The sequence below is a fragment of the Uncinocarpus reesii genome, genomic scaffold (genome assembly GCF_000003515.1).
Source record: "Uncinocarpus reesii 1704 scaffold_1 genomic scaffold, whole genome shotgun sequence".
NCBI classification, from domain to species: Eukaryota; Fungi; Ascomycota; class Eurotiomycetes; order Onygenales; family Onygenaceae; genus Uncinocarpus; species Uncinocarpus reesii.
Genome location: NW_003052500.1, coordinates 4,284,530 through 4,298,296, shown reverse-complemented (window position 1 = coordinate 4,298,296; position 13,767 = coordinate 4,284,530). Strand labels below are relative to the sequence as shown.

At 49.0% G+C, this 13,767-nt stretch overlaps 5 protein-coding genes across 5 annotated transcripts; 2 read left to right on the top strand and 3 right to left on the bottom strand.

The window, feature by feature from the left end:
* Positions 1–859: 859 nt before the first annotated feature.
* Positions 860–1,643, top strand: UREG_01660 (uncharacterized protein; the record flags this gene model as incomplete). Its single annotated transcript, XM_002542098.1, has 2 exons — positions 860–1,075; positions 1,143–1,643. The coding sequence occupies 2 exons, from the start codon at positions 860–862 to the stop codon at positions 1,641–1,643; spliced, it is 717 nt and encodes a 238-aa protein (XP_002542144.1).
* A 625-nt stretch (positions 1,644–2,268) lies between these two features.
* Positions 2,269–5,971, top strand: UREG_01659 (uncharacterized protein; the record flags this gene model as incomplete). The annotated part of the gene is made up of 10 exons (XM_002542097.1): positions 2,269–2,358; positions 2,439–2,517; positions 2,583–3,049; positions 3,244–3,300; positions 3,367–4,555; positions 4,614–4,745; positions 4,799–5,344; positions 5,397–5,572; positions 5,636–5,753; positions 5,811–5,971. The coding sequence occupies 10 exons, from the start codon at positions 2,269–2,271 to the stop codon at positions 5,969–5,971; spliced, it is 3,015 nt and encodes a 1,004-aa protein (XP_002542143.1).
* A 1,286-nt stretch (positions 5,972–7,257) lies between these two features.
* Positions 7,258–8,142, bottom strand: UREG_01658 (uncharacterized protein; the record flags this gene model as incomplete). Its single annotated transcript, XM_002542096.1, has 3 exons — positions 7,258–7,827; positions 7,944–8,010; positions 8,069–8,142. 3 exons carry the CDS (start codon positions 8,140–8,142, stop codon positions 7,258–7,260), a joined length of 711 nt encoding a protein of 236 aa, XP_002542142.1.
* Positions 8,143–8,711: 569 nt separating this feature from the next.
* Positions 8,712–9,500, bottom strand: UREG_01657 (uncharacterized protein; the record flags this gene model as incomplete). The annotated part of the gene is made up of 2 exons (XM_002542095.1): positions 8,712–9,389; positions 9,450–9,500. 2 exons carry the CDS (start codon positions 9,498–9,500, stop codon positions 8,712–8,714), a joined length of 729 nt encoding a protein of 242 aa, XP_002542141.1.
* A 1,087-nt stretch (positions 9,501–10,587) lies between these two features.
* UREG_01656 (uncharacterized protein) lies at positions 10,588–12,999 on the bottom strand (the record flags this gene model as incomplete). Its single annotated transcript, XM_002542094.1, has 2 exons — positions 10,588–12,555; positions 12,616–12,999. 2 exons carry the CDS (start codon positions 12,997–12,999, stop codon positions 10,588–10,590), a joined length of 2,352 nt encoding a protein of 783 aa, XP_002542140.1.
* Positions 13,000–13,767: the final 768 nt, after the last annotated feature.

The following is a 13,767-nucleotide window of genomic DNA, read 5'->3' as shown; positions in this document are numbered from 1 at the left end:
ATGAGGAGATGATCAAGGCGAAGTTTTAGTGAGAATGCCACGCAGCTCTCTTACCCGGAGCATCAGAAAAAGGTACAAGTATCCGAAGCTACGCTCGAGAAGATCAAACGAGAGCCGTGCTCCATTTGTGATATTGATTTGGACACGTGCCATGATGCCTTCAGTTGAATTCGAACGCTTGACTGGTCGACTTCATATGCTGCTTCTAGCTTCTCCAGCGGGTAGGCGATTGTTTGCTGCGAAGCGGGTGGTGGTATATAGAAAGGTATGCATATGTTCTGCTCATATAGGTCGCCGTGCTAATAAATTTTGGTTCAGAACGGGGTACGAACGGTTGGCATGCTCGTGAAAGAGGGTGTCACCGGCGGTGCTACTCCCATACTTCATGTCTTTGAATTTGGACCACTTAATCCAGCCCGTAATCCCAGTGACATCTTACCCTACCTACCTATGTTCCGGCATTATTTTGCGCCGTTACAGACTTCTGTTTCAGAGATGCATTTGAAGGCTTGCAAAATCCCACTGATGGACCTAGAATGTGTCACGGCAGCGGTAGTGAAATTTACTGGTCCAACTTGGAGTCTAAATACCAAGAAAGGTGGGATTCTCTACACACTACATGGGGGTGGATTTAACTAAATGCATTGTTCAGAGTCGTTGAAAGTCGCGAGTAAAGAGCTAATACCTTTAACTTCGACGTGGGAGAAGCCGGAATGGGATGAGCTTGATTGGGGACGGCTAAAAGAATTACAGGTCATTGAAGTGCTAAATGAACGCCCGAGGCAACTCGAGGTTGCTCAATCATGCCATTGTCTCCAATGCCCCCAATTCCTGAAACATGTGAGTAAATTTTGGAGACATGGCCTCGTATTTGAACGCTAACGTGAAGATGCAGTTCGAAATGCAACATGATGAATGGCAGGTGAAGGAAAATATATCGCAATTGAAGCAGTTGATGTCAGATCAGAACCTACAACTGCTGCCTGATTATGAGCAACGGATCCAGGTTTTAAAGGACCTTGGCTTTGTTGATGACGCAGGTAGGGTGCAGCTCAAGGGCAAAGTCGCATGCGAGGTCAGGAGCTCCATTTCTTCCTAGAAGTTTGGGAATAACGATAGCTAATCTGGTGATGCAATTGTAGATTCACTCAGCCGATGAATTAGTCCTGACGGAACTGATACTCGAGAACGTTCTAGCCGAGTATGAGCCCGAAGAGATCGTTGCTCTGCTGTCAGCCTTTGTTTTCGAAGAAAAGACAGAGAACACCCCGACATTGACGCCTCGACTGGAAAAGGGCAAAGAAACCATAATTGCCATCTCTGAGAAGGTTAATGATATCCAGATAAAACACCAGGTGATATTATCCAGCGAAGATGCAGGGGACTTTTCAAGCAAACCACGATTCAACCTTGTGGAGGTTGTTTATGAATGGGCACGGGGGATGTCATTCAACCGTATCACCGACCTAACGGATGTGATGGAGGGCACGATCGTGCGGGTAATCTCTCGTCTCGATGAAACCTGTCGTGAAGTGAAGAATGCCGCGAAACTCGTGGGAGACCCTTCGCTATACACCAAGATGCAAACGGCGCAGGAGATGATCAAGCGGGACGTCATCTTTGCCGCCTCCCTCTATATGTAGGCTTATTATCTGCCGTTATGGCCTTTTTCCACATAGCAATGCTGTCATCAGTGGAACCTTCGGGCCTCAACCCTACTCAGGGATCTCTGTGCAAGGGAATGGGCACGCTTGAAATGAATCTGGATTCCGTAAGACGCAGAGAGAGAGGCATCAAGTCGGATTGACTCTTTCTCTCGTTCCACGGGGTGACGGTAGTCGCCTTCGTTCAGGTGTAACCAGCGGAACAGCTTCTTGCTGCTGAGGCGTGTCGCGCCATGCACTGACAGTGGCAGGCCAACAGCGAGAAATCAAGCAGCCTGTAGAATTTGATTTAGAATTTCTTGCACTGTCTGGCGCTCTCATTGGTAGGGATGCGCGAGTGGCCGCCGGCAAAGGTGCCTGAGCGGGTAGGGAGAAATAAGTTTAGGGAACCACTCAATTATTTTTTTTCTAAACCCTTGTCCCCGCCGATCTGTGCATTCAGACAATTCTGACCCCAGAACTCTGCTTCCTTCAAATCGACGGTCCCTCTGGTCGTCTGCTTATTCCAGCCTGAGCGTGCATGAGGCCCAGTCTTCCAGTCCTCATCTGACATCCTAACTCATCGCTTCCACCCTGGTGCTGGGGCTTTATCAGGTCCGCAACGATGGATGTGGCAGGTCTACGGGACCGCATTCAAGCGACTCTCGACGCCAACGGGGAAATTCGGCGACAGGCCGAAATAGATTTAAAATATGTGCGTTTCCCAACGGGGTTGCCAGTGCTGTGCTCGCGAGACTCTCAGCCTTGCTAATGGATTTGACTGCTGCTATCTAGGCTGAGAGCCAACCTGGTTTCCCGAATGCGCTGTGTGATATTCTCCAAGCCGAGCAGGACCAGGCTGTTCGACTATCCAGTATGACGAATAACCCGTCTTTCCATCGCCCCATCCGCAGTCACTCGCATTCTGACTTTCTGCAGCTGTCGTTTACTTGAAAAATAGAGTTATACGAGGATGGTCGCCGGAGGAGGATCATTCTATCCACACACCCATCCCAGAGGAGGAGCGAGGGCCCTTGCGAAACCGATTACTGCCTATGCTCGCATCGTCGCCGCCTCCGATCAGGTCACAGTTGATTCCTATGCTTTCGAAGATCCTGAACCATGACTTTCCGCAGAAATGGCCAGATTTCATGGATATCACCCTCCAGTTACTCAATGGCAGCGATGTCAGTTCGGTTTTTGCTGGGTTGCAGTGCTTGCTTGCTATTTGTCGAGTGTACAGCTATAAGGCGTCTGAGGATGATAAACGGGCGGAATTTGATGAGATAGTCAATCACTCGTTCCCTCAGCTGCTAAATATTGGCTCTCGATTGGTCGACGAGGAAAGTGAAGAAGCAGGAGAAATGCTTCGAGCCGTGATGAAAGCGTATAAGCATACCATCTATGTGAGCCTTTATGTTTCCTTTCTGTTCCCGACAGATTTTGAAAAAGCGAGGCTTGTTGACCCTCGTCGTAGATGGAGCTACCTTCGCACCTAATGACACACCAGGCGACCGTTGACTGGTGTACACTATTCCTACGAATAATCGACAAAGCCCCCCCGGCTTGCTCGATGACAGACGACCCTGCTAACCGGGAGCTTACCCATTGGTGGAAATCCAAGAAATGGGCTTACGCAAACTTGAACCGCCTTTTTGTTAGGTATAGAAAAACGAGCCCGAATTCATGTCAATGCTCTTGGCTAACGCTGTTCTCTACGTAGATACGGAAACCCTTCGGCATTGGAAAGACCAACCAGCCGGATTACTCTCAATACGCCAAAACGTTCTTGACGACTTTTGCTCCAGAGATTTTGAAGGGATATCTCCAACAAGTGGACAAATGGGTATCGGGAGGACTGTGGTTGAGCAAACCTGCCCTGTCCTCTACCCTGGTATTCCTTGAAGAGTGTGTCAAGCCGAAAGCTGTGTGGGATCATTTGAAACAGCATATTGACAACTTGGTGGCACATCTTATTTTCCCCCTCCTCTGTCAGACCGATGAAGATATTGAGATGTTTGATTCTGACCCAGCGGAATATCTCCATCGTAAATTGAACTATTTCGAGGAAGTATCTGCTCCAGATGCTGCTGCGACAAATTTCCTAATTGCGCTCACGAAAATCCGAAAGAAGCAGACATTCTCGATTCTCACATTCGTCAATAGTGTCGTCAGCAAATATGAATCTGCGCCGGATGATCAAAAGCAGCCGCGGGAGAAAGAAGGTGCTCTGCGTATGATTGGATCTCTCGCCTCTGTGATTTTGGGGAAAAAGAGCCCCATCGCGGACCAAGTGGAATACTTCTTCGTCCGCCATGTCTTTCCAGAGTTCCGCAGCCCTCATGGATATCTTCGTGCCCGTGCTTGCGACACCCTGGAGAAGTTTGAACAGCTCGATTTCCAGGATCCCAACAATCTGATGACTATCTACAGAAACATCCTGGATGCTCTAGCGGATCCTGCTTTACCGGTCCGAGTTGAAGCTGCACTCGCATTGCAGCCCCTTATTCGTCACAACGTTATCCGCACGTCAATGCAAACCAACATCCCACAGATCATGCAACAACTACTTAAGTTGGCCAACGAAGTGGATGTTGACGCTTTGGCAAATGTCATGGAAGATTTTGTTGAGGTTTTCTCGACTGAGTTGACTCCTTTCGCCGTTGCATTGTGTGAGCAACTACGCGACACTTACATGCGCATCATTCGGGACCTACTTGACCGAAGGAGTACCAAAGGCGAGGATGAGACATACGGTGATTTCTTGGACGACAAGAGTATCACAGCATTAGGTGTCTTGCAAACCATTGGCACTCTCATTTTGACGCTGGAAAGCACCCCGGATGTGCTGCTTCATTTGGAAACAATCCTGATGCCAATAATATCCATTACTCTCGAAAACAAACTCTATGGTATGTTGTCTGCTTTCCACTTGGAGCCATATTGAGAACCCAGCTAATACCCCCCTAGATCTATACAATGAGATCTTTGAGATTATCGATTCTTGCACCTACGCGGCGAAATCCATTTCTCCAACCATGTGGCAGGCTTTTGTTTTAGTTCACAAGACTTTCAAGACGGGAGCAGAACTGTATCTTGAAGGTTCGAAGCAATCCTCTTCACTTCGTAATTTGTTGTGGCTGACTCGGGGTTAGACATGCTTCCGGCCCTTGATAACTATGTGACTTATGGGTCTGCAATGTTAATACAAAACCCTGACTATCTAGCAGCTATTGTAAGTATGGTGGAAGATATATTCAGTGATGGGAAAACAGGAGGCGTGGATAGAATCTGCGCATGCAAGCTTGCCGAAGCAATCATGCTTAATCTTCGTGGACATGTGAACCAGTATATCCCTGTGTTCATCAATCTCGCGATGCCAATTCTGGCCAACGACGAAGCTCGGACAAAGTCTTACCGGATCCACCTCATGGAGATGGTGATCAATTCCATTTACTATAACCCCATATTAGCTCTTCAAGTGCTTGAGAGCAGTGGATGGACCAACAAGTTTTTCAGTAGCTGGTTTTCGAACATCGACAGTTTCACGAGGGTGCATGATAAGAAATTATCCATTGTGGCCATAAGTGCCCTGTTGACGCTCAGGGCGGACGATGTGCCTGCGAGCGTGCAGCCAGGCTGGCCCAGGCTTCTTCAAGGGATCAGCAGGTTGTTCCAAACTTTGCCCGCTGCCATAAAACGTCTGTTATATCCACGACCGGTTTGCTTCGTTTGGTACTAACTACGAAATAGTCCGAGACCAAGCTTCAAAGGCATCCGATATGCAATTTGATGAAACGGGCGAAGACGATGAGTCTGACAACGATTGGAACGGAGAGGTAGAGTGGACGGACCAAGATGAAGGAGACGGCGGAGACGGCGATTTCGGAGATGAAGGCTCCGCATATATTGAATTTTTAAATCGGGAAGTGAGTTTCTTCTTGGCCCGGATGACCTCTATATACGGGTCTGATTAACGATGTTTATTCTAGGCGGGGAAATTATCGGCGCTCCAAGACGATGACGAAGACGACTTGGACGAAGAAAGCCTTCTGGAGTCTCCGCTAGACAAAGTTGAACCGTATAGCGTGTTCAAAACATCCATATTAAGTGAGTAACAGTGTTATAGAATAAATCTCCGCCGGTTACTGATTGCGATTTCTCCAGACCTTCAACAGAGCCAACCTCACCTGTACGAGAATCTCACAAAGATCCTCAATGCCGAGGAACAGCAGATCATCCAAGGAGTAGTCGACGAGGCGGACAAGCAGGCTCTAGCGGCCGAAGCTGCCAATGCCGAGCTTGCAAAGGCTAACGGAGGTACATGATAAAACAAAAAAAGCATTAATCAATCTACTGGAATAGAAATGGATGAATGGGTATGGTAGGATACGCAAAGATGGACTTTTTAACTCGATGACTGTTGTTATTTTCCTCACAGTTAATCTTTTTGTCTCGAAATATCTCGTTTCTCTTATTTTGCTCTTAACACAGTTTTTAACATATTGAAATGAGCTGGGCTTTGAAAAGGACCGCTATCCAGAATGGCGGGCACAGGGCCCTATTTGATACCATATACTTCCTTGGTTGAAATTGCTGCTTTTGAGAATTTGTAGTCGAGCCGACATTTTTCGCTTCCTGGGATAAGAATACCCCTTGTCTTCAGCTGAGGTTTGCATTGAGCGGGTAATTGCGGGATTAAATTAATCCGGCGATTCGGCGCACCGCCACACCTGGACAAGCTCTGGTTACGTCATCATGATGAAATCGTCCATCAACCTTGACTTGAGGTCCAGGGCGCGATCGTGGGCTCTTGTCACTATCCAAAAAACTTGGAAGACGTTTCTTTGCGGGCGACTGTATGGAGTAGGGTATATTTATTCAGCTTATGCCTCGAGAGGGGTTCAACTTACGACATCAAACTGCAAATCAAAGTCCATTACCTCTAAAAAGCTGATATACATATACATCTCCATTAAAAAACCACAAATACAACCGTCTTCCTACTCTATATAACAACCCCAATACCGACATCTACCATGTCCGGAGGCCGCCAATCGCCTTCTCCCTCCCGACAGACTGGGCCCCAGCAATCAGACCTCCCTGGCTGGTCTGGTCAAGCGGAAACGAAAAACGGCGCGGGGGGCATATTCAATCCTTCTGCACACACTACGCATGCGAAGCCGACGAAGCAGGAAATGGGAGGCGAGGCACAGGGGAAGGCATCGGATGGAGGAGTTGAAGGGCTAGAGAGCAACCCGGTGCATCCACTGGCGGAGGTAGCGAAGGGGAAAACTCATTGATTGGGCTTGTTGTTAGGCTGGGTTGTTATGTTTTATGGGATGATAATATGATCCTTATGTTGGCCTGGGAATTTCTGGGGCCTAAGATTTAACCAGCAAGTTACCTGAGAGAATTATACCAGAGATCTTGATGAATTGAGACTTGTGATAATTGAAAACTAGTTTCGAATGACACTTTCCTTTAAAAAAAAATGTTATCATTAATACATAAAAAGGGCCATATCTCATTCATAACATTTGGTACCGAAACGAGCCCAGTCTGAGAGAAAAAAGAACTGTTTGAGGAGGAAAGACAAAAAGATACGCGTTTTTTAAGTCTTGGACTCAGTAGCAGCCGGGACAGATGCAGTAGTAGCAGATTCACCTCCAGCTGAAGTGGAATGTTCTCCACCTTCGCCAGTTGGCGATTTCTCCCGCTTCATATCCGCTAGGTGCCGAGCCTCATTATGAATATCCCGCACCTGCTTATCGCTATTCAGGTAGAAATCCCTAATCTTGCGACCCGTTGGCGTATCAAGAGCTTTCTCAAAGTACGAACTGAGTCCTTTCCATCCACGCTCTGCCTTCTCAGAAATCTTGTAGCTCTCATCAATACCCTTGGCCTTATCAGTGGCGTGGTACCTCTTGTCAAAGTTGGCCAACGCAGCCTGGAAGCGGCTCGACACGCCGTGCTTTTTATCGATCTCAATGGCCTTTTGAATAGCGTTGTCGCTGATAACGTAGCCCTGGGCAAGATATTCGGCAAAGATTCTGGAGCGAGGCTTGTCCTCTTGCTCCAAGGTATTGTTGTTCTCGTCTTTGGCTTCTGATGCATCGGCGGCCTTGTCCCCTGCGATTTCGTCGATGGAGCGTGCTGAAGTGACGTGGACAGATGAGGAGCCCTAGTTGGGTCTGATCAAGCAGGAGAGCGGTTTTTGCCGCTCTATCGATGGCCGTTAGCAAATGCTTAGTTTGTGTAGTATCTGCCTCGTACTTACGTTTCCTTTTCAAAGCTCACTGTTGCAGATTGCGGGGCATCCTTATCACCAGAGGATGGAGTGAGTGAGAGGGAAGTAATTTTTCCACTATAAGCACCGTCAGTGTTGTTTAAGCCTTGCAAAAGCAATAGGGACTATGCCGTACCAGAAGCTGAAGAAGTCCCGCACCTCCTTCTCACTTGTGGAAGACGAAATATTGGAAACGTGGACTGCAGACATAATGACAATCGCTTTGTAAGTAGTTCTTTTGTATGAAGAGGAGGACAAAACTTTGAAGCTTGGATCCGTGTAAACGATGCCCTTGAGCAGACGATGCCGGAGGTTTTATAGAGTCGACCAGGACATCGCGACGCCTGTTGACGTAATCAATCAGCACATGATGGCGGGGTGAAGCCCGCTGTGCCACAGGTGACGTAATGTCTTGGCTGCAGCCAGCTTGCACCGCCACAGCAAGGCCTGGCTCGATTGGCGGGCTGTGATTGGCTAGTTTCGAATGCGGCCCAGTCAAACACGACGGGAGTACCCCTCCATATCAAAAAGCTGGGATGGTACACGGCTACGTCAGGAGCAATCAACCACACAATGACGACGACGACGAGGTGGTGAGATTTCAATCCTGCATTGACGGATGACGACAACTAACATGGGCGAGGGCAGTATAGACTATGCATATTTCATCGATAAGCCCTTCAACCACTCAGCGAAGTCCATTGATTCCCGTTGGGGCGATGATAATGATATTTAACACGATTCAAAAAGATACTAGAAACCCGACCACATGGACCATATCAATGATTGTCGTCAATGGAGGCGTCTGCTAAACTGACGGTAAGACTTGAAATCCTTGTCGAGCCGCTGGCCTGTCTTGTAGGGCTAGAACGCCTGTATTGCCCAAGGATCATCTCAAGCTCCCGAACTCGACGACGTAAAACCTCATTCTCCCTCCTTGCGGCATCTAACTCAGCTTTACGAGCAGTTGCTTCTTCGTAGCGGGCCGCTATACTGGACGACGGGAGTCTACCGCACCGAGAGTCGTCCGTGAGCGTCGGGGAAGGACGAAACGCCGAAGAGCCCAAGTGATTATTGGGGCTGGGATGATTCGAGGATATGGGTTTTTCTCCAGGTCGCTGAAGCGACGACATCAGCGCAGGGGAGGAGGTGCCCGACAGCCCCGGAGACGTAAGAGAGGGTTCCCGGCTGATTTTTCCACGGTGATGATCCAATGCTGGACGAGGGAGGACTACGCTATCCCGCGGCGGAGTGATACCGCTGACGCTCGTCAGAGACGTACCAACCGCAAAACTGGGTATACCGAAAGAGGAAGATGACGGGTTTCGTGATCTCGGATTAAAAAGAGGCGCGTAGTCCTGTGGGTCATTCAAACTGGCAGACCTTGAGGATGCACCGGACATAATTGAGGCTGCTTGTTGGTGCAATTGACTCAATTCTCGCGAAAGGCGATTGACCTGGAAAAGCCATGTTAGGCACAAACTTGGTTGAAAGACCCGAGTCTAGTCAGGCCATACTCGCGCTTCTTGCTCCTTTTCCATCTCGAAATGCAGCTCTGCCGCAGTCATGATTCGCGGCTGCCGTAAGGGATCTATCAAGATGCATGTTAGCTGTGAAGGCCTTTCTGCTGGCATTTGCTCCGCTGGGGATTGTGATGATTACAGTCTGATGATGGTGACCTGCTATTATCAGCCTCTCTCAAGCCATCGCCGTTTGAGGTAAGAGATGTTTCTGGTCGTTCATCCAGTCCGCCATCTAGTTCTCCATCAATCAGTAAAGCCATCCATCACTATCCATAACAAGCCAATGGTTTCAACACCTGGTTAACTTCAGGGGCGATTACCTTCACTTGCTCTTGGCTCCATATTCCAGGCTTCTTAACTTATCTCAAACAAACCACTTGTCTCTGGGCCCTGGTGATGTTGTTTCTTGCTGGGTCATCGTCTTGGAGATCCAAGTCAGGAGCATCTGCCTGGGAAGCTGCCTGGTTTCAGTTCTGATTGGAACCGCAGAGGTCGCTGCGACAACAGGAGCGACTAAGCACGGCCGACTAAGCAGCAGGAACGTGTCTGATGCTGCTTCTCCCACCAGCCTCCATAGGTAAATAAGAGTAACTTTTATATGTTGAATGCACCGCCTGAGTGAAGGCAACAGAAAGAACCAGATATATCATAATTTATGTGAAGAACGCAAAACTACCTGGATGGTGATGCAGCAGCTGCCAATACATTTATCAATAGCAAATCCTAGAGATTCTGAACTACTACATGGGAGAGAGGAATGAATTGATGAATATGATGACTTGACCAAACACTGCACTTGATCCACATATTTCAAAACCTCCATGCAAACAGGTACTATCAAGAGAAAACATACCACTCTGCTCGAAATCCCACTCACCGAGAAAACTCCCCGTCAGCGCTTTAAATATTCCCAAACAATGTAGCAAGACTAGGATACAAAAGGAATGAAGAACGACTGTTGCCTCGCCTAAACACATATCGCGCTCCTAGAGTTGGTAACCAGCATAGAAATGAGAGGTATAGAACTCGTACGCTATATGAATGAAAGGTACGGTACCAGAGCACATTGGCGTAGCGAACTCGCCTCAAAATACCCGCTTAAACGAGACTCAATACCCAACAAAGTTTTTTCTTAACTTGCAGTGCCAAGCTTTGATTGAGGAAGTACTTCCGTTGAAGACATATCCGCCTCTTTGCCAAGGGTGTCTTTTCGGTCTAGAGGAGGAGGGGAGAGCGGCGTAGGCCGACCTGACTCAGCTGTTAGAGGATCGTCAGGCTGCTCAGCTACCGCTGAAGATATTGTTTGGTCGCTTGAGCTTCCCGGATGATTCGTATTTTCAGCGGATTCGCTAGGGGTCGTGTCATCAATCATAGCAGCGAGGCTTCTGAACCCATGAATCGGCGCTAGATTCGAGCTCGACCCGTTATGCGGCGTCCTGGACCCAATTGACTCTCCAAAGGCAGACTCAACAAGCGATGAGCTTGATGACGATGCGCTAGAGACGTGTCGGAGATGAGTCCTTCTGTCACATCCCTCTGTCGCACTAGTTTGCTCGCAGTTCGTGTCCTTTGAAGCAAGTTTTGACGGTTCGATTGAAGGGTTGGTCTCCGTCACCGCACCCAATCTAGCCTCCGAACGGTCCACACCTTTGCCTTTATTCGAGGATTTATCGAGCTCAAGGTTCGCCTTCGTCGCTGTCTGAGTGGTTGCACTGCTGGACGGAACGTTTAACGCAATATTACTGGGGTTGTTGCTGTAAAGTCCAGACTTCCTTGCATGCTTTTCAGCCTTTTTGGCCTCCTTTCCCCGACGTTTAGCTTCTTTTTTCGCCTCTTTCTCCTCCTTTTTACGTCGTTCTTCCTCTGCTGCCAAACTTAATCTGATGGCCTCCATCATCATCATTTCCTCTAATTCATCAATCCTACTGCGGCGAGAGCTAGTGCGGCCAGGAGCACGGTTACCGGAGCCATCCGCTGGAGACTCATTTTCGCGGTCTGCAATGGCTCGTCGTTCCGCCAGGTATGCGAGGGCATTGATATGTGGGGATCCCGTTCGACTTATAGGGCTATCTTGGCCTGCTGTCCGTCGTAACATGCTACGTCTCCTAGGCTCGCCAGAGGCTCCCGGAGTATTTATCAAGTAAGCAGCGGTATGAAGTGCTGTGGCAGCCGCAGATCTTCTAGCAGCCTGGGCTCTCGCAGCAGCGAGTTTAGTTGCCCAATCTGGACGAACTTTGTCGGTAGTGATAACACTGGGCGAATCAGCAGATATTGACACGGCACGTCGTCTCGTCGTTGGATTTGCACCTCCAGATACCAACGATGAAGCCGAAGAGGCAGCCGAGGAATTCGCAAGAGCTTGGGCGCTGGCATTCGGTGCGTAGACCAATCCCCGGCGAAACGGAGGTGGTGAATAAGTAACGCCAAACTCCGGTTGTACGCAAAAGGGGCATGCAGCAGGCTCCGAGACAAGCTGTCCATCTGGTTCATTTGACTGGTTATTTTCCGAATTGTTGGGATCGTGGTGTTCAGGAGGGTGGGGGTCAGGGCGTTTAATCTGGACAAAACATTCCGAACAGATGGGTTGGTCGCAACATCTGGTCTTGTTCAAGTATGGGGGATAATAGAGGAAACAAATGGGACACTCAGATGCATCCTTATACAGGTATGCTTCAAGCGGTTGCCCATTAACAAAAGGGTCTTTCGGAAGCTGAATTTCACGAGGTGCCATCTCTGTGACATTCGTCTTAGAGGAGGTAGTTAGAGACGCCAATGTTTTGGCACGGCCTCGGAAAAAGGAGCTTGTCGGGCTCAGAGCACCAGGAGATCGTGCAGGTGATATAGTCCGGTTGATAGAGGAGGTATCCGAATTGTAAGACTGGGATCTCGAGGTGATCGGGACCATGAGGGTGTTAAGGCTTCTGTCAGAAATCTGTCTCTCTTCGGGAGCCTTGGAAGGTATTTTATACTCCAGCTCAGGAGGAACTTCGTCAGGTGCTGGAATTGGCATTCCTCGAGCGGCAGCCATCAGTTGATGTTCCGTCCATGAATCCGAAAAATCGTTCAGGCCCTTCCAAAACGGAGCAAGACGCCGTTCAATCTAATGCAACGTTAATAAATAGATTCGTAGCCACTATCATGTCCGCAACGGAAAACATACCATCAACTGTCTGACAATCGCCTTATTGTAATCCTCAGGGCCAACATAGACTCCTTGTGTTACCAGATAGGCGCCATCGACATGTTCTTCCTTCATGCTTCGTTCACGCTCTTTTATTCTGGCGGCGTTTTCCTTTTCTCGCTTCCGAGCCTCCCTTTCTTGTCGCGTCTCACGACGATGTTCTACTGATGGTTGGTCCCTATCCGATGTGAGGCCGAGAATTGCTAGTTCGGGCCGGTTGTTGAGTAGAGTTCGCGACGAACTGCCCGTACGTGCGTTATCGGAAGTCCTTTGATGTTCGTAGTCTACCGCGGAGCCGCCCCGCGAATGTCGCGCGCCATGTTCATAATGAGGGCGGCACTCTTTTGTGGAAGTGTTGCCCATGGTGGAGGATGTGGAAAGGGGTGGAACGGATAACAATAACTGTTGATGACTATAAGCGAGAACGAGCGTGGAATTCGGTTCTCCTATCTTGTAAGAATTCTATATTTAATTCAGCAAGGAAAGACAGATCCGAGGGTCTGGGGTAATTCCCGATCACTGGGTCTCCTCTAGATGCGACGGGCCGAAACAGATGCACAGACTCGTAAGCTGCGGCTGAACGTAGTCCACGTTGAAACGAAGCGAAACGGCCATATGAGCGAAAGTTGTGCGCAAGTTATAGCAATGGAGCTGTACCGCATGCAATATGTAGAATGGCGCCGGATTTCAAAAAAAAGAAGGCGGCTCAGAAGTGCGGCGGAAAGGGATAGTCGTGCGGTCACGCGAGGAAGGGCTCCTGATGATTCACGCAGAAAGGATCTCTTGAATCGTTGAAAGCAAGCGATGGCGACAGCACATGAAAGCAATTTTGTAACAATATGGTGTCGGGAAGGTCATCGATCCACATTGACATGGATGACGACAGGGTCGGCCTTGGAACGCAATAAAAGGGGCAGCGGACTTTGACTCCGGTGCTCAACCCCGTAACTCAGCCAGGTTCGAAGATGACTTGGAAGGGGAGTTGAAGATGCCAGGCAGGGTGACTTGGGGAGTTGTTCTTCGCCTTCACCGGGCATCAAGCGAGGGTTGGATGGATGGTCGTCGGGCCGGCTGGCTTGTCGCGCTGGCTGAGGCGGTGGCGGGAACGGCTTACCTCAGCAGTTACAGGCT